This window comes from Bradysia coprophila, unplaced genomic scaffold (genome assembly GCF_014529535.1).
Source record: "Bradysia coprophila strain Holo2 unplaced genomic scaffold, BU_Bcop_v1 contig_211, whole genome shotgun sequence".
NCBI lineage: Eukaryota > Metazoa > Arthropoda > Insecta > Diptera > Sciaridae > Bradysia > Bradysia coprophila.
The window spans coordinates 536,637-564,477 of NW_023503474.1; the positions used below are offsets into that span (position 1 = coordinate 536,637).

At 37.3% G+C, this 27,841-nt stretch overlaps 1 protein-coding gene across 14 annotated transcripts; it reads right to left on the minus strand.

Annotated features, from left to right (window-relative positions):
• Positions 1–6,394: 6,394 nt before the first annotated feature.
• On the minus strand, positions 6,395–27,150 carry LOC119075486. Of its 14 annotated transcripts, none has more exons than XM_037181946.1 (23): positions 26,523–26,923; positions 14,894–15,057; positions 14,475–14,822; positions 14,310–14,404; positions 14,119–14,228; positions 13,984–14,060; positions 13,595–13,727; positions 13,362–13,522; positions 13,004–13,303; positions 12,830–12,925; positions 12,480–12,596; positions 12,258–12,311; positions 11,190–12,185; positions 10,968–11,068; positions 10,396–10,912; positions 10,159–10,337; positions 9,963–10,102; positions 9,068–9,325; positions 8,700–9,010; positions 8,377–8,623; positions 8,109–8,309; positions 7,926–8,048; positions 6,395–6,641 (listed from the first exon to the last, which is right to left on the minus strand). In XM_037181946.1, exons 2-23 carry the CDS (start codon positions 14,973–14,975, stop codon positions 6,602–6,604), a joined length of 4,686 nt encoding a protein of 1,561 aa, XP_037037841.1. In that variant the 5' UTR covers positions 14,976–15,057; positions 26,523–26,923; the 3' UTR covers positions 6,395–6,601. The 14 variants fall into 14 exon arrangements, with proteins under 14 accessions (XP_037037841.1, XP_037037840.1, XP_037037844.1 ...); XM_037181945.1 differs by having other exon boundaries at positions 11,190–12,221; XM_037181949.1 differs by having other exon boundaries at positions 11,190–11,987; positions 12,114–12,311.
• Between the last annotated feature and the right edge of the window lie 691 nt (positions 27,151–27,841).

Sequence of the window (27,841 nt, forward strand, 5' to 3'; positions counted from 1 at the left end):
GTGGAGGAAACATCAGTTCTGAAATAGGTAGCGTTTCACATTTTTGAATTATTCAAACAGCAAGAAAAAAATGAAAAATTTTATTACTCAAAAATGATTGCCTTTCATTTTCCTGAACTCTACACTTTTTCGTACAGCAATACAAAGCGCAACACACATAACAAAAACGATAAACAATAATGACAATTATAAGACCGACCAGAATTCCAGCTAAAATTCCAATGGTTAAAAGTATTCCATTAGGACTAGAGCCAATACTCATTGGTCCGAAGCGCATCATAGTGTCGATAATATTAATTCCACGAAATATAATTGAGAAAAACTAAATTATTGTTGATAATTCAACTGAGACGAATGGATGAAATATTAGCGAACGTTTCGGAAACACCTTTTACCATAAACATAACGTAACAGCAGGGAGAGAAGATCTTTATGTAGTGCGTCGGTGCGTTTTGTGTCACAAATTGATATCTTCTTGTTTTCCATATTTTCTTCCCACAGCACTGAAGGTTATTGTGGAGAGAGTTCATGGCTATATTCCATGCATGTACGTATTTTGTGTGTTAAGAAGACTCGTAGAACATAGATGTAATCAAGGAAAGTGATATTCGGGCAAATATTCTGAATGGTTAAGCGATAACATGTAATTTATTCCATCTATTCCTTCAAACAATGTAAACATTCACAGTTATTTATCTACCAACGTAGGTATGAAGGTATTTTTTCGCACTAGATGTCGATTGTCGACCCGAGGCGAAGCCGAGGTCGACAAGACGTCGTGTGCGAAAAAATACCGGCATACCTACCGTGGTAGATACAACGTTTTTCGCAATTTCGGGCCATAATCACCTTTCCAATGCAAAACATGTCCTACATTTTGTTCCAAAATTCTTTTGTATACAGAAATAGATTAAATTTATTCATGATCATTTACAATTAAATTATAACAAAAAGATTTCTTCAAATCCTTTATTATCCGGAAAGGTTCCCATTATGCAACCAGCATTGTGTCGTTGCAAAGTCACACTGAACCTTTGAATAATAAAATTCTTTGATCTTGGATCTCCGGAGATGTTCTCTACTTTTTTTGCTATAATATCGATAAACTTGAGACCCTCTTCACAAATCGGACCCAACGTTTCTATAGCAAATGGAACGAAGAATAGGTTTTCATTTTCTATCATTTCGCTGTAGAGTCGTCTTTTCTTCGCAGCTGCTTGTTCGGATAATTTGCCTTGATGTTTGTGGGTGAAACTGATATATGATGGAGCCAAAGTGTCGGAACATGTAGCATCCCATGCTAGGACTTTGCCATTCGACCACGGTATTAGTGTCATTCCATCCGGACGTTTTCTGGTATTATGGTCTAGACCACCAGGCTCTAGGCGCGCTGGTATTTGGACTGATGCTAATATTCGTTTGATGGTATCGTTGAACTCGAAGTGACGACTGAAACGAGCCGCACTGAATAGGCAGGAAAGTCCATGAATGCCATTGGATTCGACTGTCGCTTTTCCGCACTTGCATTGGTGCGGAACACAAACGTCAAAGCCAAAACGAACAGCAACAGATATTCTAAATGTATTGTTGTCCAGAAGTGTACCGATCAATTTCGATGGTCCATCCGTTGGATTCTGTACGTTGTGAGGCCAAAAGGCGTGCTTTATCCTCTCTGGTTGTAAAATTCAATTGTGATATAGTTCTTTCAATAGTGAATTTGTCCCAATTTTCTTGTTTGCTCGGCATACTTGGGGAGTTATCATGAATTGAAGACCACTCTCGCATTGCATCGTTGCAATAGCTTATCTCAATCCTATCTGAGTCATAAAATGACAAAATAGAATGGACCAGATTGGATGTACTATGCACAGACGATAGAAAAGCTGGTAGTCCGATGTGTTCGATTTTACGGATTCCTAGTCCGCCGTTGATTAATGGTAAACTGCACAAGTCCCATTTTGCATTTACTATATTCACGTTAATGATTGATTCCAACGATTGTTTTAAACATGAATCCATACGGGCAACATACAGAAATTCATTTGAACGATCAAGAAGGCTGCATTATAATACACATTGCAATGTGATGTAAAGAGACGCGTTGAATGAAATCGAGTAGTCAATGCTTAGTATATACGCTTCAACAATACGTTCGGTATAATTGTGTGACTCTATAGCCGAATGGCTATAGTCGCTGCTTTGTGCTCGAAAACCTTTTGGTGTCGGGGGTTCGATTTCTGGTCAATGCAAGATTTTTATTTATAAAAATTTAGCCTTCGTTGAAGGTAATAGGTTCTTTAGCGTGCGAAAAAAAAAGTTGATATCGCACTGAGTGCGAAAAAAAAGTTGATAACGCACTGCGTGCGAAAAAAAGTTCATATTGCGCTGTGTCCGGGAATACAGTGAAAGAAATACCTTCAAAACGACATTAAATGGATGCATGGAGCACTTTTTTGGTAAGTGAAAATCAAGCCTTACTCTATATAAACGCTTCAACAAGACGTTCCGTACAATTGTGTGACTCAATAGCCGAATAACTATAGTCGCTACGTTGTGTTCAAAAAGTTTTGGAGTCGGGGGTTCGAATTCTGGTCAATACAAGATTTTTATTTCTAAAAATGCAGTCTTCGTTGAAGGTAATAGGTTTCTTAGCGTGCGAAAAAAATTACACTGCGGGTGAAAAAAAGTTAGTATTTCACTGTGTCCAGGAATACAGTGAAATGCGCTATTTTGCTAACATGTTCCTAAATGGAAATTTTGCGCAATATGTGTGAAAATTGTCAACCCAGCGAAGCCGAGGTTGACAACACACCTGTTTAGGCACAAGTTAGCAACAAGATTTTTTGTACAGAAGTCGGATCTTCATTTTTTAAACGTCTCTTTTGTGCACTAGTGCGCAAAAGTATAAATGAAAATCCATTTACTTCGATCGCACTACTGTACATAAAAATATCTTCAAAACGACATTAAATGGATGCATAAAAAGGTGATGATTATGACCAAAGCACCTAGCAGGGTAATAGGAAAAAAAGTAGTACTTTAATCGAAGTATGCGAATATTTCCATACCTTTTTTTTCTTAATGTCATTGCAAAATTACCATTAAGGCTGCTAATGGTATTTATAGTATCACAATACTACTCTATTTGACGTGTAAAAATCTCTATTACCCTGCTAGGTGCTTTGTTATGACCCGAAATAGCGAAATGGTTATTTATGAAACAATGAAACAACGATGTCTTGTCAACCTCGGGTTGACAATCGACATCTAGTGCGATAAAATACCAGCATACGATTCGTGTTTCATACAACGTTTTAGGCAATTCAGTGAGCGAATTCCCCAAGACTACAAAACAAACCACAAAAACAAAATTTTCACTAAAAAAAACTGAAACTGAAATTGACATCTACTGAAAAACGTGTTACAACTGTGGCAAAAACAATGTTCTAACAGTATTCATAACAGTTGTTATTACATTTGATGAATATATGATTATGATCGTGTCAATGTATTTTGGGTGCGATAAATTTTTTTCTCGCACTGATTTTTGGATGAAATAAAACTGGTTCATATGACACTGCACACAGGCTGCGTAAGCAGTGGCGGATTAACGTTTCTAGCGCCCCTGGCAAATAAAAATCTAGCGCCAATTTTGTTTTGTTTTCGGGTGCTGTTTATAAAATTCCTGTTTTGTTAGACATTTTTGTCGCATGAGTGAGAGGAGGTAGTACGGACAAGCGTTACTGAATCTTCACTGATGATAACAAGAAAAAAGAAAAGTCCATCATAAATACCGATTTATTTTTGTCTCACTGTACCGTTTAATCAGAATTGTTGTCGAAACCGTGGTTCGAATTATCTTAGTAAAATTTGTTTGAAGCAAGTCGGAAAATCAACATTGTGTAAACAACAAAAAAGAGACTTATTTAGTTACTATTAATCAATCTTAAATTTAAAAAAAATGAGTTTCAAGCTTCTCAAAAGTATTGATTTTTCAACTTGCTTCAAAAAACTCTAATTTTACCAAATTTCGGGTCACTGTAAAGATTTTAAATCGAACAAAGTTAAATTTTTTTCCTGATTCACAAGACAATTTAAGGTCACATGTTTTTTACAGCTCACTTTGAATTTCACAATGATCATGCAAAACGAAATTCAGAAAGCTTTGCGAGTTTCGTAAACCGTTGACACAAATATTTAAACTTTTTTCATACCTTTATCGGACTCGTAATAGTTTAAAGTATTTTTTAAATTTCGAGCGCGGAAAAAAAATCGAAATTCGCTTTTTGGTGACCTTCAATACAAAATCTATTTTCAAAAACTCGTAAATTTCCACCTGAATTTGCAGGACAAGCTTAGCTTATATTACCTCAAAATAAAAATCTGATGGGTGGTAATAACACTCCTAATAAAGTGTTGTTACAAAATATTAGGGTATGTGTTCATGATAAAAAAATCGAGGCTTTTGTTGAAAATTTTTTGTATTTTTATGTTTTAGTCAAAACACCTTTGAAGTGAATTTTTTTGGGCTCAAGTTTTGCGCCAGGCTTTTTAGAACCCTACTTCGTCAATATTACTTGAGAGTATAGGAATACGAAATATACAACATAAAATTGAGACTTGGAAATATTTGTAAAAATTTAGGTGACATACTGGCGGTAAAAAGTTTAAATGTCATTGGAAGAATGGACAAAATATTAAAATATTGACAACGAAATCATTCTAGAGCGATCTAAATTTGGCGCGATATTTTCGATTTAGCACATAATTTTTTCCAGCGCCCCTATTTTTCCAGCGCCCAGGACAAAGTCCCGAATTGCCCATGGGATAATCCGCCACTGTGCGTAAGTATCGAATTCGCTCACTGAATTGCCTAATGGCATTTTAACGCACTAGATGTAGATTGTCAATCCAAGGCGAGACCGAGGTTAACAAGACATCGTGTGATAAAATACCAACATACGATTCGTGTTTCATACTACGTTTTATGCAACTAGTGTATGAATTCGATACTTACGCAGCCTGTGCAGGGATTTTTTCGCACTCAGCATTATAATCATACGAGACATTCCAACTAATTTGTGAAAATCCGGGATATTTTTACTAAGCTTGAACCGATTTCGGTATTTTAAGTCTCATTCTTAAGTAAGCTCTGAAGATGACAACCACTTACTTAAGCTAAGCAAATAACTTAATACCTAATCCGGTAAACTGTAAACTGAAAGCCATACGCGTACTTTCACACCAATATGCGGTCGTTGACATAAAGTCTCGGTGAGATATGACCAAGCAGTTTTTGTTTGTTTTTAGCTCGCCATTTCAAGATAAGATATTCTCACTAAATTTCAAGCACGGCAGAGAGCGTTTGATTTGACTAGGGACCTGAGTTATCTGGAAGCTTTATTTTTTTGCGAATACAATTTTTCAATTTGGGGCCGTCCATAAAGGACGTCCGCACTATAGGGGTGAGGGGGGGTTCGCCAAAGTGTGACCGCCATACATTTGTGTAGTGTAAAAGTACGGACAAGGGGGGAGGGGGGGTCTAAAATTCCAGAAATATCGCGGACGTCCTTAATGGACGGCCCCTTTATGTCAGGGTTCGAGTTCCTTTTCATAGAGAGTATTAGGTCCCTTCTTTGACGTATCAAAAAGTAAGCGCTTCTGCCTGGTTTATTTTACTCTGCCGTGATCTCAAGGGATTTCTGCAAAGTAGTTTTTGTCTGAAACCACATATGGAATACATGTTCCCTAACACGAAATTACCTTTTTACAAGATTTTAAGTTCATTCTACAGGAAAGAAGACATCGGTTTTCTCAAAAAATCCAACGACAGTTTTTCATTCCTTCAACTGAGTTGGGAAAAAGCACTGATATACTGATATGATGGCATCGGTAAAATGAAACAAAATTGAATTGCAAAAGCTAATTTATTTATAAAATGTAAGGCGACGAATTCTTATCATTAAATTTGTTAATTTCAATGTTCCAATAAAACAATAAAAAGAAATAAGAAACTCAAGTTTGTCCATCAATAATGTGAATGTGTGCCGTACAACTAAAAATGTTTTTGGTTTTTCTACTCACTAATAACGACAACCGATTTGGAAAGAAAATATTTTGTGTTGGAAAATTGGAATCATGTGCATTTCGGTACAATAAACTTTGTATTTTAAATGGTGCTATCTAATCAACTGTGTGTTCACTTTTTGGTGCATTGTGTCGCGGTGATGGTAATAAATGTGAATGGTTCACGCTGAATAATAAATTTTAAAATTCTAATCAAAACACTCAAATTGAATCACAGAAACTTATTTAATGAGCTTCCATGCGGGATCATTAAAAATTCACTCGCTTCTCGTCTGAATTCACTCTGGGTAAGAAAATCTTAAATTTGTTTTTATCAAAAAATGTGATGCGCATTGGTTGCGTAATTGTATTTACAATGGTGGTGCTAGTGGATGGTCTTTAACTTAAAAATATTTTATTTTTGGTTGACTTTTGGTCGTCACTAAACCTAAGCAATATCTTGTAATGTCTTAGATGGTAGAAGTTTCCTGAAAAGGAAAACTTTTTTTTGGTAAGGAAAACAGCCGATAAGAAACTATTCCTCATCACTTCCAACGGCAATGCTCCTCAACGATCTGAAAATCAAGCATTTAAACTCTGTAACGAAACGAGTGCCAATGAGTTACTTTTTCTCCACTACATGGACTGTATGAATAGAGGGAAATGGGTGAATGGACATCAAGGAACCATTTAAATCTATAATTGCCGAGTCGATGTATATCGGGACACGTCTGTAGATAGTTAAGTTAGTTGATCTTAAAGTATGTTTATCGTTAAGTCGATTGATCGTTAAGTTTGTTGTTCGTTGAGTCGGTAGATCGTTAAGTTTGTTGGTATTTAAGTCAGTTGATCGTTAAATCAATTAATAGTTAGCACAGTAGACAGTTTAGACGATATATCATTAAGTCAGTTGAAAGTTAAGTCGGTAAATTGTTAAGTTTCTTAGGCGTTTAGTTTGTTTATTTTTAAGTTTATTTGTAGTTAAGTCTGTAGATCGTTAAGTCAGTTGATCTTTAAGTATGTAGATCGTGTTGGTCATTAAGTCTGTAGATTGTTATATTCATTTGTCGTTAAGTCAGTTGATCGTTAAGTTTGTTGGTTGTTAAGTCAGTTGACAGTTAGGTCAGTCAGTTTATAGTTAAATAAATTAATTGTTAAGTTTCTAGTTAAGGCAGTAGATCATTTTGTAGTTAAGTCTGTAAATCGTTGAGTTTGTTGTTCGTTAAGCCTGTTCATCATTAATATAGTTAATCGTTAAGTCTGTCTATCGTTAAGTTTGTATAAATTGTTAAGTTTGTTGAGTCAGTTGACAGTTAACGGTTGATCGTTAAGTTTGTTGCTAGTTAAGTCTGTAGATCGTTAAGTTTTTTCTTCGTTAAGTCGGTAGATCGTTAAGTCAATTAATAGTTAAGTATGTAGATCATTAACTATGTTAATTGTTCATACAGTAGATAGTTAAGACGATAGATTATTAAGCCAGTTGATAGTTAAGTCAATAAATTGTTAAGTTTGTTGGACGTTCAGTCTGCAGATTGTTATATTTGTTTGTCGTTAAGTCAGTTAATCGTTAAGTCGGTCTATAGTTAAGTTTGTTGGTCGTAAAGTCAGTTGATCGTTAAGTTTGTTGGTTGTTAAGTCAGTTGACAGTCGGTTAATCGTAAAGTTTGTTGATCGTTAAGTCTGTAGATCCTTAAGTCAGAATATGGTTAATTCAGTAGATTGTCAAGTTAATACACTGTCAAGTCACACAATAAGTCAATAGTCAAGTCGCTAGTTCATTTATACTACAGTTTCAGAAGTGTGAATCCACCTCTTTCATACAGCCCCTAAAACAAACTATTAAGAAAATGTCCACGTACCGTGATCGCTCAAACAACGATGGATCTGTGTAAATCGGTTCACTTGGATCATCAAATTCCGTCGCATTTCCGTTGTTTCGCAGTGGATTCATAACCGGCAATTGACACATTCGTGAAAGGTTTCTGCAAGTGGAACAAATTTAACTCCTAACCCGATTATAAATGTCTGCTCGAACGGCATACCCAGTAGCGAATGTCTTCTGTAAGCTTCCATTGAATAAATTCAGGCTCGGTCGTCCATTCTGGCTAGATGAACCGGAAGTGGAGGCATTAAATTGACGAGTGGACACATTCATATTTTGATGGAGTGCTGACGGAATGAATGAATTTACCGGAGAGCTGCGGTCCAACGAACGATTCTTTATCATGACGGCCCAGTAGCGTCTGCGGAAGTGATTTTAGAAAATTGCAGTTGAAAAATGTTTCTCGATTCGAGAATTATTGGTCTAACCTGTAAGCTAAGCCAGCGGCCAATGTTATGCTCAGCAACAGAATCATCAGCAAAACTACTGCACTGATCAAGCCATGGTATTCGGAAGGTGTTAGGCAGATGGAATTCAAAGGTTGTATCAGTTTCCTGGGCACAATATCGCTATCTATTTCGTCTCTTGTCTCGAACACTTCAATCATTTCTCGTACATGTTCCGGCACATCCGGTGATGTATCCGGATCAAATATTTCCTTTTCCTTGCCGGTGGCTGATATTGCATTTTGAAATGAAAGCAAAAGGTGTATAAGAGCGGCGTTACTTATTCAACACGTCTATTAATTTACCTGTTCCGTTCACTGCATTCTCAGCAGAAGTAGAATTCTCAGTGTCTAATACTGTACCATCAAGTTCAGCATTGGATTCAACTACCAGAGTTCCATTGATTGAACGTCTTCGACGGCCGAATGACGGTTCCGAGCGTCCAGACTGGCCAGGACAATAAGCCGGTTGACAACCTTCCCTACAAGTTCGTACCGTTGCCTCGAACACCAAGAAGTTCGATTCGGGTATCTTGAACGCATTGAATCTTGCCTCCAGCGAGTCTCCACTTCTCAACTTGTCCAATTCGGGGAACACATACGGATCGACGGGGCAACTATGGCAACATGGTTACGATGACATTACGAGACAATGAATGCGACAAAGAACTTACCCATATCGATCGATGAGCTGAATGCTCCGTCCAGAGTATGGGTCACGCGCTACGACATTCGTGGCGAATATGTCCGTCAATTGATTGTATCCATCTTGGGCTTCCAAACGGAAGGTTAACGGATCTCCAACGGCTATGGTGGTGGTTGGTCGGTTCTGGTACAAAATCATCAGTCGTACCTTGGAGCTGAGCGTATTTTCGGCTGGCAGATACTCAATCGGTATCGGACTGCCCGATCTGTCGACATCGTTAAAACTACTTTAAAACAAAAGGTTGAAGGCTGGTTGTCCCTTGAATTTGTTCTTTTGTTTGAAGAGTGGTACATGGGAATTGAATGCCGGCAAAAAATGGAATCCAAAATTTCCATCGCACATTTCAAGCAAATTCTTCAGAGAGGACTTTTCGAGCTGTGTTAGTAGCTACATTATTAGCCGACAATTCTTACAATTAGTTGGGTTATTTCGATTACAATCCTACAGAAGACGTCACAGTTCCCGGACCGTTTCGATTGATTTTCTTCGATCCATAAAACACATTCAAACTACTGATGGAACTAAGAAGTAGTAGACTCAAAAAGATCTCGGGCAAAAGAGGGCGAACAGGCCGCGAGTGTTTTTAGAAAGATTTGTGTCAAGACCTATCTCCATTCGATGTGCCAGAAATGACACTTTCGATTAATGTCTAAAATAATAGGTCGTTCAGTGACTTCGAAGCCATTGGACTCTAAGAACTTCTCACAAATCTACAATGATTCTACCACAACATTCTACTCTCGTGCAAAAGTCTCACCCCAATCCTAAATTCCACTCGACACTACAACCGAAATGGTTTCGGATCGACACTGCCTTGTCACTGGTTCTATTTACACCCAAAACCGTCACAATACTCCACTTACCCTGCTCCAATATAACCAGACGTAACAACCGCTTCACCAGGTCCTCGGAAAATGCATGTCAAGTTGAATCGCTTGTCGCGTCCAGTTTGCACATTATCACTGAACTGAACGACCACAATATTCGTCATGGTGTCACCGTACTAAGTGAAGAGAATTTTTAGTCTAAAAGTCAGAGGTTACGCACATTCCACTCAACTCTTTGGGTTCCACACTCCGGATATCCCTGCGAACCGCTAATACGGAGCACATTTGCTGTACCGCCATTTCCCCGGAAGAAGCAACGATCGTAGAAACCGTAAGTGTAAATACGTCCGAGGAAACCTTCTGGCGTTCTGAGAGTGAATTCCATACCATCCTCGTTGCAAGTTTGAGAGACTGCAAATCAAATCCAATATTGCACTGGGAGTCATTCACTTTTCGCAAAGACACTCACCGTCCAGACACTCTCCATCCACACCACTCCTCGAGTTGCTCCTTTCATAGTAGTCGTACGAACTGGCGTCAAACATTTGCGGATTTTGAATGTCCAATTCCCTCGTATCGCGATCACTCAGCTCACAGTTGGCAGTTTCTCGTTCTCTGGAAGCAGTGCTTCCATCATTGTCATAAGGCAGGGCTGAGTCTCTGTAGTTAAAACTGCGACACATAAAGTCTTTAGCCTCCACACATTCCCGTTGGCAATGGATTAGCGAAGGTACAGCCACCACTCGCCGTACATATTGTCGACGAACTTTCTGCCTAACGCCGATTTGTTTGAAATTATCGCCATCTTCGCAACGCGAGCCACCACCTACTGGTCGTACTGGCCCAAAACCACCAAAACCATCGCCAGTGCCAGCATTCAAGGAATTGTCATAACCAGACACTGGTGGTCTGAACGGCAATTCATAGGGTGGATAGCCGCCCATAGCTCCACCATAAAATGGTCGTCCAGCGCCTCTGTCAAAGCCCTGCAAATTGAGTGAGTTGAGGAAATCGACCAAATAGATCAAGAAGAAAACTCACAGGTTCTTGTGGCGCACCAAATCCACCGCCGAATCTATCGCCGTATCCACGATCTCGGTCCCGATCTCGGTCAAAGGCGGTCATTGGATATCGATCATAGCCTGCGGAAATTTACATTTTTCATCTTCGACGTTCGAAACAAAGAATTTTCGGTGAAAATGCACACGAACGAGAACATTAAGACACCGAGCCTAATTCGATCGAAGCACTCAGCTCACTCACCTGGTCCGATGGGAAATCTTTCTCGATTACCGTAGCGATAGATGTAAATTGGATTCCGATCATTGCCCACGGGGAAACGATTTTCCGATACTGGATAGCGTCCACCACCACTTAAAATGGGCGTTGGATATCTGGTTTCGGGATAACGATTATCCGGTGGAATGGAATAGCCAGGCCGAGAGTCTGGATACCGACTATCAATTGGATAACGCATATCAATCGGATATCGAGAAGTAGTCGGTCGTAGCCTGTCAATTGGATAACGACTGTCTGTTGGATACCGATCGTCTGGTGGATATCGATCATCTGGTGGATATCTGCCGGCAGGAATCGGCCTTCCGATCGGACGGCGAACATCGTCAGGAATGGGTCGTGGCAATCCCACACTATTGTCTGGTGGATAGCGACTACTTGGCAAGTAGTCTCCATCATCGGGATACCGTGACGGATATCTAGTCGCTCCCGGATATCTACCTCGATCGGAATCATCAATCGGATATCGTTCATCGGGATATCTACCAACCGGATATCGTGCAGGGTAACGTCCACGATCAGTGTCTCTGTCGTCAACTGGATACCTTCCACCGATTCCTGGTCGTGGTAGACCTGGATATCGTTCCCTATCATCTGGATAACGTGACGACGGATATCTTCCTCTATCGTTATCGTCTGGATAGCGGCCACCGATTCCAGGGCGTCCAACACCACCACGAATGTCATCTGGATATCTGTTATCCGGAACAATTGGGTAGCGATCCTCGTCACCGATTCCAGGATATCTTTCTCCACCAATTCCGCCTGGATATCGTTCTCCACCTGGATATCGTTCTCCGCCAGGATATCGTTCTCCGCCAGGATATCTTTCTCCGCCAGGATATCGTTCTCCACCTGGATATCTTTCTCCGGCTGGATATCGTTCTCCACCTGGATATCGTTCTCCACCTGGATATCGTTCTCCACCTGGATATCTTTCTCCACCTGGATATCGTTCTCCACCTGGATATCTTTCACCAACTGGATATCGTTCTCCACCTGGAAGTCGTTCTCCGCCTGGATATTTTTCTCCACCTGGATATCTTTCACCACCCGCAGGATAACGGTCACCACTCGGATAGCGATCGCCTAAAAGTGAAACACAAAATGTGCTTTTACTAAACCAAGCACGCTCCACAAGTGCCATTTCATTTGGTATACAACTATCTGGTGCGTGAATCAATTAGTCATATTCTCCAAATTGATTTACTCGCTTGAACCCGATATCGGAAGGGCGTTTGTTCATTTCTCACTTACCATAGTCTGGTCGCGAACCAGTCGGATATTTATCATAAGTCATCTGTCCATCTGACGGTGGATACCTACTAGGATACCGATCGTCAGGAAATCTGTCTCTATTTCTATCTCTATCGCCTAGTGTGATCGTCAATTTGGTGTTAGTAATTGTGAAATTTTGCATTGATAAAATCGAGTGTAAAATCGAGGGCGAAGTGTACGAATCGATCGTTACAGATGTGAGCCGGCATGTAACAGCCGAATCGATTGTAAATTACAGAACGGCTCACATCTCTGTTTGGAAATAGATTCGTACCGTTCGCACGCACATCAAAAAAAAAAGTTTCAGAAAAAAATTGCTGCTCATGTACCTCCTGAGTATGGTGGTCGCCAATCATTATTACCCGGTCCATCAGGTCTTGTGCTTGGCCGATCACGATCGTCGCCTTCTCCTCCCACTACATTAACTTCATTGGTATTTTAGGTTAGGCAACGGAAAATTCTTGCTCATCACAAAACGAAAACTCATTGTCGGTGGTACTTACGCATCAAATTCTCGTAGTAGTCGTAGTCCGCATCGTAAATGATTCGCATACCATCCCGTTGATTGTAACGACTCAGACGACACGTTCGGAATCGGTCACTGTACACAGCCGACCGACACTGAAAACTCGTCTGGCGCAAACATTCGTCTAAGCATTCGCTAAGCGAACGACCAGTAATTTCCGAATGAAATTCACCGCCCAATCTCGAATTCCGATATCTCTGGAATGCTGTGTCCGGTCGTCGGCCGCTAGCGAACAGATGCGAGGTGACCGAGTTGTCGGGATATTCATTGCCACGTTCTAGAAAGAAATTGCGAAAGAATGTTCCGTTAAATGGCTGACTTCGACTGCGACTTACTTTCACGGATGTATTTACGGTTATCCAGGCAAACTAGGTCGTAGAAGTGATGCGTCGGACTGGAACTGATGCTAATGTCGTCTTTTTGCGATATGGAATCCTCTTCGGACAGAACACACTGCTTGGATTGATCATCGAATTCCACCGATCGACAGAAATATCTTAAATGGAAAGGGTTGTGGTGTTAGGAACTTGGAGCAACAACAATGGAAATGTTGACGGTTTCTGATTACTTTTCAGCACGAATGCACATGGTTTGACACTCTTCCAGTGTCATATTGTTGAATATGTCCACTTCGAAGGGTCCACCCAATCGTTTGTTTTCCTCTTTCACATAGACCGCTAGGCCATCGCACCGTCTTTCGGCTGTAAAAAGGAAATGCATTCTCAAGCAGTTCGAGTGAACAAAAATCTTAGAAGTAGAAGGACATGAAAGAGGCTCCCAAATGTTGCTATTGCACGACAATTTCAAAGTGTTGTAAAAGGTAACAAGTTTCATTTTCAATTTCATTTTTGTTACTATTCACTAAAGGTTGTCATGGTCAAGACAGACTTGACAGCAAATTATACGAAAAAAAAACTGAGCCTAACTTCCTAACTAGTAACGTAAGCCACAACTTACCGTTTAGGCAGGTGTTCTCCAAATAGTCCGAATTGGGATCATCCTCTAACAATTCTGGATGAGTTCGACGCGTGAATCTACAAAACAAAATTCGTTCGAAATCTGCGCATCAAAGGGTCAACCCCACTATCTTACCTGCTCATGGTACAGCTTCTCAGGTTCGAATCAAAATTTGCTGACCGACAAACAAACGAAAACTCGTTGAGACATTTATCCTCGCAATCGGATCGATTGGCTGCGGTAATCTGAACACGGAAGGAGTAACGGTTAGTGTTTCAATGACTAGTGTTCTTCACATTTTAAAATCTATCAGCCGTTCAACATACTTCCTTTATATCCGAAACTGGTAGCTTCAACTTCTTTCTCGGATGACGTTCAAAAACGTATCGCCTGCTGGGGCATTCTCTCTCCGGACGACTTGCTATTGGGTTAGGGAAATAAAACGTTCGATTTACAATCCTCATTCAGTCATTCATCCCCGTTCAACTCACATGTTAAACAAACTTCCGTAAAGTGCACACTATTCGGCACCAACATCAATATACCGATTCCTTCCGGCGCCGGCTGCTCCCTTGTCAGATAACACGTCGACTCTTCGTACTCAGCACTGCCGCTGAACGATGCTATCCGACTACCCGGTTGGAAATCGAAACTGGTGCAAGCTCTAACTAAATTATTCGACGCAGTCCTGTCGCGTAGACATAAGTCTTGGCACTTTTCTAAGACTCGAAATGGTGGTGCTGTGTCACGCACCACATCATCATCGAATCCCTGTAATTGTTGATTGGGTAGTCGTTCGTAAAGAACGCGTCCCAGACCATTGTTGCATGTGGTTTGACCTTAGGATAAAATTCATGAAAATTTGTAAAAATCGCTTCGGACGCTGCTGGTTATCAAAGTTTATACCAACCTAAAACGGCTACAATATTTACTAGAGTCAAAGTTATCAGTCCCAGCGATATGCTGGACAATTGTTTCTGTTTTTTACGCATTTTGATTTATTTTCTTATTTGCCAAATTGGTTCTGAATGAGTTTGTGTTCTAAGTGGAGGTCGTTTTCTTTCTCATAATTTCCTGTAAGCAAAAAACATTTCGATTAGATCGGCTGGCCATTTTACTCAATCGAAGTTTCAATTCAAATTTTAAACTAGGACATTGAAAGTTTCACGAAAATAATTTCCCATTTCATCGTGTTCTTAGTGAGAAATTGTAACTCTCGAACTAAAAATTGCCGCTATGGAAACAGTCGCTAGCACTTTAAAGTGACACTCCAACCACAACTGTTAAGGACGGCAATCATATGTTATCTATAATGACTTCAGAAATAAGCGACGATAGCTCTGACTGATTCGGTCTTATATACCAAAGAGCTTGTTCCAAGCAAATGAAGTAAAAGATTTGAAATCAATCTCTTGAAAACACTTAGATCAAATGAAGTAATAGAACGGATAGTAAAACCGTTGATATGCTTATTGTCAGTGAATGACTGATAGGTTGTGACTTTCAATTCAACCATATTTCTGTACAATTATAATCCAGCAATTCATTGTAGATGAGGGTTTATTTAAGGTAAATCTCTAAAATAACAATGGATCGAAGTGCCTCCATTTTTATGGCCTTTTTAGTTCCTTTTTTATGTTTTTGATGTAAATCGATTTCATTCGGAAGGGATTTAAAAAAATCCAGAATTCAGGAATTTCCGGAAATTTAGGGAATTATCTGAAATTTAAATGAGAGGTGCGGGAAAACAGGAAAATAAGGAGTTTTGCTTGCTTTTTCGCAAAAAGCTACCGTTGCACTAACCATATTTTCTTAAAAATTAAATATTTCCGACGGGAAACAGAGAAATACACAGCCTGTTTAGAGAGCCAAAACATTATAAAAAGTGAATTTACGTTGTCCCCCTAACTTTCTAACGTATAAATGTTGTCGCGTCTCAACGGGAAGTGCTCTAAAACAGTGACAGAAGTTTGGAGTCAAGTTTCCGGAGCAGTATTTTGTTCTGCTTTGCCTGTTTTTCAAGCGTATCTCTCAAGCGATATGTTAAGAGCGCTCACCACTTGGCAAATTTTTAGCCTACATTTGTGGGCAAAAATATTCGTTTTTTGATGATTCCTCTGAACCAAAATCTTTTTTTTGAATAAGTACAGTCTTCGACATTTTAAATGTCTCACTGTCAAATTTTTCTGAGAATTTCATTGTGTCATTGCGAATTCACAATAACATTCTTTGAAAAAAATGACAGTGAGACATTTGAAATGTTAAAGCCTGTAAAACCATTAAAGCATGCAAAAATGCTTCTAAGGGAAAATTTTTCCTTTAAAAGTAACACATTTTTGCATGCTTTAATGGTTTTACTTTTTCAAAAAAAGATTTTGGTTCAGAGAAATCTTCAAAAAACGAATATTTTTGCGCACAAATGTAAGCTAAAAATTTGCCGAGGGGTGAGCGCTCTTAATTTAACATTGTCAAATGAAAGGTATTGACGAATAGGAATATTTCCGTTGTAGAAAAATCAGGTTAGTGAGAGAAAGCACGCAAAATAGCGTGTTTGCTCGTTTTGCCTGTCTTTCACTAGTTATTCAAGCGTATCTCTGTTTTGACTCAAAAATCGTGTGTGATATGTCAAATGACAGGAAACAAAAAATAATAATTTTTAAGAAAATCTGATTGGTTGATCAGTAGATATTGGCGAGAAAACTGCATATTTTCCTACTTTTCCTGTTTTCCCGCACCTCCCATGGCGGCAATCTTCCGTGTTCGTCGATGCAAGAATTTTTTTTATAATTTTTACTGAATTTTTAGAATTAAATTTGTAAAATTCCTGGAGATTCTTAAATTTAAGAGTTTTTCGGAACAAAAAGATTTGTCAAAAATTTTAACAATTAAAATTAAGAATTCAGCCTTGTGTTGAAAATGTTTTTGTCCAAGAAGGTAAATTGTTGACTTTTTAAAAATTTGCTGTCTTGAGAGATTAATATTGTTGGCTTCATAGCATAACGATCGAAGAAAAAAATATGAAAATTTATTTGATCATTGTTCTTGACCATATAATCGTATGAACGAACAGCATCCATCAGTCCATAAATAACATTTTTCTAAATACAAATTATCAGAAAGACATCAATGTAATAGACGATTGAAAATATCCGTCCGAGATATTGAAATTGATAAAACGAAAAAAATATTTTTTTTATTATTACGTCGATCTCATCAATAAACGATAATTATCATTCGACATGCAAAAATGTTTTTGACCTCAATTACATTTACCGTGCTAGCGATGATATGGCAATAGGTACTATAAGGAAAGGTACCTCGCCATTGTATAATACGAATTTTATTAGATTTATTATGTGAACGCAACCAAACCCTGCACTAACATGACTTTATTGGTCATTTAAATTTACCATTTTGTGTGACAAGCAAAAAAGAGACCGAGCAACGATTTTCGCTTCCACAAACAAATTTTTTTTTTTTAATTTTATAAATCTGAAAAATTTACAATGCGTAACAAAATATCAGCGAATCCAATCAACGGAAGTGAGTTCCGGTGTATTGTAGCTGATCATCATGTGGATGATGATGTGCTGATGATGATGATGAGTCTGAATGCAAAAATATTTATTGTGAAATAGGCAATTTTTATAGACAAAATTTCTATGCTATGAGCATGAGCAGGTGTCTCTCCATGGATATGATTTTTCGTTTTCGAGTCTGGTAAATTGAAGGCTAAACCGATATTTTTCCGGAGTTGTGTATTAATACCACGGAGGTTGTATTTTTGCGTGTGTGTAATTATACGAATGGACATGACGAGCAGTTAGACTAGAAAATGACTTTGTGTAAGTACAGCGAAGCGGGGAGGTGTATTTAGTGATAGTGAAAAAAAAAAACGAACATGTGACGCTGATGATGATGATGATGATAATTGGCGGAAAAGCAGAAGTTATTGACACCCAGTCCGCAGGTGTCAACGAACGGATCGCATGTAACGCGAAAATGTTAATTCATTGCAAACCAATAGATAATTGTCGCAGTTTTCTAGCCTTTGTAATCGATCGCATCGGCGGAACGGCAAAATAAAGCATTTTGTGTTGGCTATTGTGGACACACGGAATTTTCAAGGCAAATTTAACTTCCATCAAAGCCAATTAGCGAAGCTTAAAGTGACTTGACAAAAAAATGAAATTAATTTTGGGATAATATCACACTGATCAGTGTTCGGTTAGTCCATCTTGCATGTTAACTTTAGAATTCAGTAATTGAAATATTAAAAATCAAGCAACTCTTGGAATCGACGAATTAACTTTAGGAAAATTGGTTTTTTGTACGAAAAACGGGAATTCATAATTGACCACTTTCATGTCCTTTGAGTTACCTTGAAGCCGGCATTAAATCACTACTATCAGCTAGAAAAAGTTCGTTTAATGCCATAGCCACTAATTTCCTAACAACACCACAACAGAAATGTTTCTAAATGTTTCCCAAAAATATATTGTTGGAAAATAGAAGAAAATCCAGAAAAATGTAGGAAAATTGAGCGAAACTGATTTGAAATAGCGAATGGTTTTTGCCACTGTTTCGATCTGTGAGGCGTATTAAGTACGTCTTTCGACGTTTTGCATTAAAATGTTGTTCAAAAATACCACTTTCTCATCAGGCCATGGTGACAGTTTCAAGGAAATGACGAACCTCTAGGAAGAGTAAGTCATACTTTTGTACATGTACATCTCCAGCGAATCATAAACGAAATGTTATTTCATTTTTTGTTTGAAAATAAACTTCCAAAAAATGTCATCAACAAACATGCTATCACATGCGGGAATGTGGTGGGCTACCACTAAAGCTGGGTTTTAACCAACATAATACAAGTACAAGTGTTGTGCAAGAAATTGTTTTCCCAAAAATAGACCCTGGTTTACGGCTCATGGAACTTTTAAAATCAGAAATTCACTCTCTTAGGTTCAAAGTTCAATGTAATTATGACTAGAGGGGTCTGGAACAGTGTCTACTTCAAAAACAGGTTTCATTGTAATTTAATTCAATTTTGTAATTTTGCCTCAGGCTCTGACCTAGGGAAGGTCCACAAAATTGTATACGACCAATTTGAAAACCTATAAAAACTCAACAATGTAAATTCACCGAAAGATATTTGCTGCTGTGCAACAAGATTTTCTTTCAGTCATAAAGTTTCCACACAATCATCTTAATAGTAGGTTACATTGGATGCTGCTGTAATTCATTGCATGAAGTAACAATCTTATGATATAAACATAGCAATGAGTTTGAGAGTATCAAAAAAAAAATTCCGATGTTAATATGACTTGCATCCAATGCATTCTGGGTTACTACCTACCGTATGCAAGTAGAATTTCACATAGAAATTCACGAAAAATATACTGAACTAAACTACATGTAATGGATCATTTTCTTAGAGGACATGTTGATGTGTAATGTTCAACTTCCGCATGGGCAGGCAGTAATGTTACAAATTCTACCATTTATAACAATATTGATTAATTGGTGCAAACTTGCAAATTTTCGAAAACTTAAAGGGAAGTTCGAATTTAAAATGTTCGCGGTGAATTGTGCTGCTATTACAAGAAATTTGTCCCATGACTAACGAAATTTATACCCAACAGACATTGTAGTCACTGAAATATGTACCTTGTATCCTGTGAAAAACTTTATTGGTTTCAAACAAATTTACCGGATACGTTTTTGCGTTCATTTCAGAGTATCTGTAACAGGGCCTATTATTTGGGAATTAATTCCCAAAATTCCCAAATATTTCCAAATATTCCCAAAATTCCCAAATATTCCAAAAATCGATTCCCAAATAATAGGCCCTGGTAACGCTATGTTGTTAGCAGATTTTATATGAGGATCGGACATAGAGGTAGACTACCTAGAGGGATTATGACCCGAAATTCATTGAAAATTTTTATCACACACACCACTAATGTGTGACGTTATGAGTCCCTTTACTTTTGACATTAAGAGTCCCTGTTGACTGTCTGTACACGAAGCAGTCACAAACACATTTAAATATATGATTTTTCGTTTTAATTTGTCAGATGAAAATTTCTGTTATTTTGAACGTAAGAAACGTTCTCTGAATGTTCATCCGTCTAGTCTTCTGTATCTCTTATTAATCGAAATCATGAAATGAATTTTCGTTGTTTTCGACATGAATGAAGTCATAAATAACCATCACAATTCTCACGTCACCTCGGATTTTCTTAATGAATGAATTTCTGTAGTCAGATTTTTAAATTTTTCCAATTTTGCGAAGGATTATATTGAAATACCCGATAGGTTAATGATATGAGTGAGAATAGGATTTACGGCATGAAATAGTTATTTGTGTATCTGTTTTGGACGATTGTTTTTAGGCAATTTCGCGAGTTGTGCCTAAAATCAATCGTCCGAAACAGATACACAAAAAAATTTTCATTTAAGGGGTCGAAAACCCGAGAAAAATCTCGGAACTCCCTCATTTTCGGCCCCGACACATGAAAAAGACATGAAATGACGTGTTACTAAGAACTTACAAACTTATTAGCAATGTATTGAACGTCAACGAAGGTATGGTCGAATGTCAAACTTTGTATGGAGCGGAGGACATAGCGATTTCATATAAGCAAACTCACCTCTCATGTCATCCGGTTTGTATGAACAGACCATACCTGGCTTATACTTTCATTGCTTATTAGCCTATTCAAAATAACATATCACATTTACGGCGAGTGAATCAACCGAATTGGTAGTCTATGTACATGCTATTCCCTCGGCTATTCCCTAAATCTTATTAAATAAAGTTCATGTTAAGTGAAATGTGATAGAAACATGTATCGAAAGAAACAGGAAAATTAAACAAAAAATATCACTGTCGAGCCATCTCTAGACATAATGGTGAAATAATCAACAGATATTTTTCATCTGTTTTGTACTGTTGATTTTAGACAATTTCGCAAAAATGGTGATAGAATATCTCTCAATTATGGCTGAATCATGGATCAAGGCTGTAAACTTTTGCGAGGTCACACCACAGTTGATGATAAAATGGCGTCACCGTGAAAAGGTGGTGATTTTCTCTAAATGTAAAATCGTATGATAAAGCGTATCTAATAAAATGGCGATCTGTGTGTCCTCAAAGTTTCAGCATTGGGCTGGATGGCATTAACTGACATTGGCCAGAAACGTGTGGTATTTGTGATAGTTTGTTTGTGAAAATAGTAATTCTTTCGGAATAAGATTTTTAATCTTCGCTAAAAATCGAGGAAAATGTATTCAGGGACAGTCCCATTTATAATTTTCAATTTGTAGCGAAAATTAAAAATCTATTTCCGAAAGAATTACTTTTTTCACAAACAGACTAAACAATATTATAGGAAACGTTGGTTGGCTTGTAGAGGCGCCACAACTTTTTCCAGTACACACGCGGAATTCTGAAAACTGACATATTTTCTGTTTTTGTGTTTTACAGGAGTTCTTGATTTCTTTCTTTAAAAATACATGCAAAAATCACAAAACACTGAAAAAACACAAAACTGAAAATGTGTCAGTTTTCAGAATTCCGCGAGTTTACTCCATTCTTTGCGCTCTATTTTCAGGTGAAATAACTTCACTCTGGTACATTGCCAGCGAAAAAATAGATCTCTGACATCAGTAATTTTATGACGAAATGTAATAGAAATTCACGAAAATCTATTACATTTAAGCTTCAGTTTCCAAACATCATTTCCCTATCGACTGTTTAAGTTGAGGATAAAGACTAGATGAACCGGGTGGACAATGTCATCATTTGCATACACAAATAGTTTCTGCAGAACGGATTTTATATTGCACCACTTTTGAAATATTTTTGAGTGCACCCGGAACATCTAGTCTTTTTCTCTTAAACAGTCTATTGGGGATTGAACGATGATACTGTTGCAAAGAGATTTCCGTCAATAATTTGATTGTCTTGAAATCACAGTTTTGTGATACTTTAGTTCGAACACGATTTACGAACAAGCTACGAGAAATAAATTGAAACGCACATTAATTTGGTCTTAGAATTGTTCAATGGGACTACCAATGCTTTATACTGCCTTGCGATACCAGGAGGCAAAGCATGTCGGTTTGTAAAGATACTACCAATTTCAAGAAATAATTAAGTCAATGTACGCATCACAAAGATATTATAGAGACAATTTCAATTTCAGCTAGGAGATAATTTAAGGAATTCCAAACGCCCTAGATAAGGCAAAGGAGCGTTTTACTGTCTCGTCTGTGCTTTCCCTAATAAATTAAAGGAAAGGAGCAGCTGTTTTGGTTATTGAATGAATGTGTCCAAATTCCGTTGCCAAATTGCAACGTATGCAACGTAAAAAATGCAGCCTTAAAATGGCCCCACGAAAGAAAGTGAAATTCAAGATTGAAATCGAAAGAAAGATCGATTTTAACGGTCAACTAATCCACATTACCATGGGCAAACAGATATTTTGGGATTTGAACGGTTAAATAATTTTTTTTTAATGCTAAGAAAACTACTGAAGAACGGATTCGCAATAGTGAGGTTTGAACCGGTGATCTTGCCAATTGGCAAAATGTATTTCAATTACAATTTTTAATCCCATGAGGAAATAGTTTATTCGTAACAACGGCAGTGGTAAGATGGTCGACTGAGTCGTTTCGTTTTTTTATAGTGAAATAAAAGTAGGAACGGGTTCGAAGTATTTTCTTTTATTCCAAGGCAAATAACATTTTGATCTGACATTTCAGCGCATAGTAAATATTCAAACGTCAAAAGATAGAACTCAAAAGATTCCTCTAGGGAGGTATTTATCATTTGAGGCATGGGAGATAATCATTTGTATTTTGATAATTATCAAAACAGTGATAGCTATAGCTATAGCTCTGTTTGTTCGTCTGGAGTGTGTTTCTTTGATAAGCCTAATGGCACATCGTTTGTTTCTAGCTCAGCCCGTCGTACCTTCCGACATTCTTTGTTTGTTTGTGCTGTTTTTTCGCTTAAACCGTTGGTGTTAGAGATCGAGAATTACGTATGTACGAATAGTCCGTTGCCAAAGCTGCAACGTTAAAAAGATCGTTTGTGAATCGATAAATGAAAACAAATCGTTACAATAGACTATGCCAAAATGACTTTTTTTCTCAATTTTTTTGCATAAAGTAGCTTAAAATTGAAAATAAAGATACCCGTGTCTCCTCTTTTGACGAAAAAACTTGAAACCGGAAAGATTTTTCACTTTATAAATTCCTGAAATATGTGATTTGCGCCATTTTCCACCCAAATACCACATAAGGTCTTAAGTTTGCCACTTTACAATTACAGTAGTATTGTTCACTCAGTTCACCCAGTTTCGACTGATTCACAGAATTTTGTTTTGATGAAATGTCAAATCGCCACAGTAAATTATTAATCTCAAACAAGTTTGTGTCGAAAATTTGTAGTATTTCGCGTAAAACTTAGTGATTCAGTTTAAATTTCATCCAGAAAATAGTTCCGAGTGTGCTTTTTCTATTGTCTTAAACAGAATTCAGGACAAATCTTCCGAAATAATTTTAAAGACAAATTAATTTGGTCAAACATTGTGGGTGTTGTGAAAATCTCATTTTTAAAAGCAATTTGGTGTCGATTATGCAATTCAGTGTTCAATTCCTTAAGTTTATGTGCCTAGAAATTTCCTGCAAAACGTTTCATGCTAATTCAGTCGGTAAAATGTGAAGAAAACATGCAAAAATATGTTGCCATTCAGATAAACAAAAATTATTGACATGTCTGTTGTGAAGTTAGTTGTAAGTGACACCGCAAAACTGAAATTATTTTGACCGTTAATTTAAGAAACGATTTTTTGGCGGAAATGCTCTTATTTGAATGTGTGCATGTTTCCGGTAAAATAAAATAGTGATAAAGTCACCACTATTGAGGACCTTTAAAATGGCATCATTGGTTAAGGTTGATTGGCATAGTCTATTGCGGTATTATCGATAGTTTTGAACGTTTCCCATTTATATTTTCGCTGCTACTGCAGTGTTCAGAATTTGAATCAGATTTTTTCCCTTCATTATCAAGTGGACAAGGCCATATCAATGACTTTCATTAAAATTGTACACTTTTATTGGAAATGCAAGCAAAGTAAACCTGTATTCAGGGACTATTTTAAGAAATCAGTTTCTCAAGTGATTTTCAAAATTTCTAAAATAAAACATTTTTCTGTAACTAGAGAATGCCAATTTTCGTAATTTTCGTTAAATTTTTTTACGATTTTTACCGAAAACTTTACGACAAATGAAAAACTGAATAAAACGGAGATTTGAAGGGACAACAGAAAGGGAAATAATTGAAATAGGAAAAGCTCTAATGGTGATTGCGAAAAAAAGTCGGGTTTTCCAAAGTTTTCATCAATCGGGCATCAATCGTCTGTAGATTAGCAACGCGGACTACAGTATTAAACATTATTTTTTTAAATCGTATCTTTGCATTATAACTCTAAGCCTTTTATCAACGCACTGTCTAGCGACAGTGCTTTGCTTTTATACAACGTGTGTACCAACTAACCATCCGAAAATCAGGGATTTTTGATTTAATTGGACAAAAATTAATAATCAACAAAAGATGATCAAATTTAGGGGGTTGATGATCAATGCTGATTTTTTTGATATTCAAATGTTATGATCGAAGAATAAATGATTTGAGTACATCGATATAATTTAGGTTAGATAAGCAAAAGCAAAGAACGTTTGTGCGGAAAGAATATGAATGTATGTGTAACGTAACTTAAGTTCTAAGAAAGCGCGCGGAACAAAACCATACGCATATTTGATGTCCCTTCGCTTTATTTTGTGTCGGTGTGTGTGTGATATATTTCAGAATTTTCTCACGCTTTTTTCTTCGATTATAAACTTGATTCGATTTTAATTTTTGAACCCTGCCAAAAATAAGCTAAATTTATCTTTTTCGATCATATTTCCAAATTTTACGGTTTCTTCGGTATTAAGGAAATTTTTCATTCCCTACTATACCTGTAACACCCGTATATGAAACATAAATAAAAGAATTCCAAGTATATCATTGGAAAGCTGAGAGGGATTCTTTTGAAAAACAGCCTACCGAAATCGGACGCATTTTCTATTGGAATTTTTTATATGTGAATAGAAAGGACTTCGACCCTAGAAGCCAAAACCACTTTCAAAAAAATTCTTCGAAGTTTGTGTGGCTGGTCAAAGGTGAGCAAAAACCGAAAAATTGCAATTTTCTTACAAAAATTGCTCCAGTTACACGAGCCGTACAGGGTCGTGTGGGGTGTCATTAGAAAGGTAATCACACGTACTATTGAGCCGAATAGGGTCTTATTGGGTTTAAAATTCATCCACACTGAAATATGTGCAGATAAAGTTTTTAACCGAAGACGTACACTGTTCTTACTGAAATTTCTCGAGGTACACAAAATGTACATGGTCGTGTGGGGTATCATTTGAAAGGTAATTTTATGTGCTTTTGAGCCAAATAGAGACTAATGTGGTTTGGATGCATCTATGATGAAATATGGACACTTAAACATTTCAACTTCTTTTTCATCGCATATGTGTCCAAACCACATAAAACTCTATTTGGCTCAAAAGCACATAAAATTACCTTTCAAATGATACCCCACACGACCATGTACATTTTGTGAACCTCGAGAAATTTCAGTAAGAACAGTGTACGTCTTCGGTTAAAAACTTTATCTGCATATATTTCAGTGTGGATGAATTTTAAACCCAATAAGACCCTATTCGGCTCAATAGTACGTGTGATTACCTTTCTAATGACACCCCACACGACCCTGTACGGCTCGTGTAACTGGAGCAATTTTTGTAAGAAAATTGCAATTTTTCGGTTTTTGCTCACCTTTGACCAGCCACACAAACTTCGAAGAATTTTTTTGAAAGTGGTTTTGGCCACTAGGGTCGAAGTCCTTTCTAGGCACATATAAAAAATTCCAATAGAAAATGCGTCCGATTTCGGTAGGCTGTTTTTCAAAAGAATCCCTCTGAAGTAAATTGTGAAAATTAGTTTCACTATCTTAATTTGGTTGGATCGGATTGGATAGAAGTATCATTCAAAGTACACTGAAAAATCAATCAATTTTGATCGTTTTCATGTTTCCTAATCGACGATACGTAAATTGTCATCTTTTTTCATCCGAAACCGAAATCTCAGGATTTTGCAGAAATATTGAACCTGATTTTGGCTGGTTTCAGTGCAACAAAATTTAAAAATAAATAAGCGGATTTCTCTCAACGATTTTGTTAAGTCCTAATTCTTAATAAATTAGCTATGCAGGAAGAACGGTAATCAGAATCAGCTTAGTGTGTTGGGAAATTAATTTGCAAAAAAAAATTAAATTTAAATTTAAAATTTTAAGTTTTCAAGAAACTCTATGTGTCGAAGGGAAAATTTTTCGATCGTTTGTGCTCTTTCAATTCAACGATGAATTGAGCTAGAAAATATCCCTTAATTTTTGAGCACATCTAACAAAATTTACCTCTACTGTATCATGTTATCCAATTGATGTTATTGAAGTTATCCATTTATACAGATAGTGGCAACGAAACGACAAAATCCTATTTTTTTCGTCGGTGCGCAATTTAATCCTCCGAACACTCCGAATAAAAAAATCGACAAAATTTTCACAAACTTTCCCTTTACGAAGCTCAACACTTTCACAGTAAAATTAAATTTCTTTATCGTCTCCCCTATCTTGATTAATCGTTTTTCTTTTCGTTTTTTTTTTCTTCCTTCGTAAATCACTTCACCAACAGTGTCCCAGCATAGAACCGAAATATTCAATTGAATTGTTTCGCAACCGATCTCATCAAAATCTCGTCGAAAACTGATTTTTCTAAAAAAAATTAAAATTTTATTCAGAACATAGATCAACTGGCGATATACAATTTTTACCATCTCTTCTATTTTACATAATGCTAACAGAATATATCAGTAATGCGTTACAATAATTAATTGACTTAAAATACATTTTAGTGAAACACATACACGCATGCACACATCTATATACCTTTATTGCATACCTGAAGAGTTAATGTGGATTAGCCAGCAACATTATATGAACAACACGGTGGACATCATTTTACAACACTGTATTGTTGTTGTTGCTGTTGTTTTTTATCAGTTAAAATTGTACACAGAAAATATTTCTAATCGAATTCATACAGAGAATCATTTGCTCAGAATAATTCATTTTTTTTGCATCAATCGAAGAATGGTCTAGAAAAATGATCACCAGCAAGGGGGACCGCTGTATAATACGCTTTATGGTATATTGTACGGTCATGAGCGTTCCGCTTCCGTGCAAATCATGTAAATTTTTGTGATATATCATTAGGAATGTGTCTGATTGTATATCCATAATGTGTAATTAATTGTACGTTTCACTGCGGTATCATTACGAATATCGCGGGATAACGAATTAGAAATTTCATATTATACTTTCCCCCACTGGACTTCGAAATGTAATGCATACATTGTATTGATGCGTTTACCCAAGGTTCATGAGAGAACAGCCATGACACCTCTCTGTGTTGATCACAAAGGTTGTGACACCAAAATATGAACGTGTTGAATGTGTTAAGTTTTTGGTATTCCATGCACCATTTCTCTGTTAGCCACTTTTTACGTAATTGAGTCCTACGAATCCTCGTTTCCCATACGAAATCCCTCCCAAATACTCGGTTTGACAATTTTCCGAGTATTTTAGGTCAGTCACACGCCACATACTCGGTTCGTCAAGTTTACACCTATTTTGCATCAGTCACACAACACATACTCGGTTCGACAATTTTCCGA

What these genes read in the sequence shown, in the direction of transcription:
- LOC119075486 (XM_037181940.1), bottom strand. Translation starts at nt 14,975, where the DNA reads ATGCGTAAAAAACAGAAACAATTGTCCAGCATATCGCTGGGACTGATA. An exon ending in AAGATTTCCCATCGGACCAG is followed by an intron (nt 11,069 to 11,189) that starts GTGAGTGAGCTG and finishes AAATTTCCGCAG; the next exon opens with GCTATGATCGATATCCAATG. An exon ending in TCTGGTTATATTGGAGCAGG is followed by an intron (nt 9,326 to 9,962) that starts GTAAGTGGAGTA and finishes TTTGTTTTAAAG; the next exon opens with TAGTTTTAACGATGTCGACA.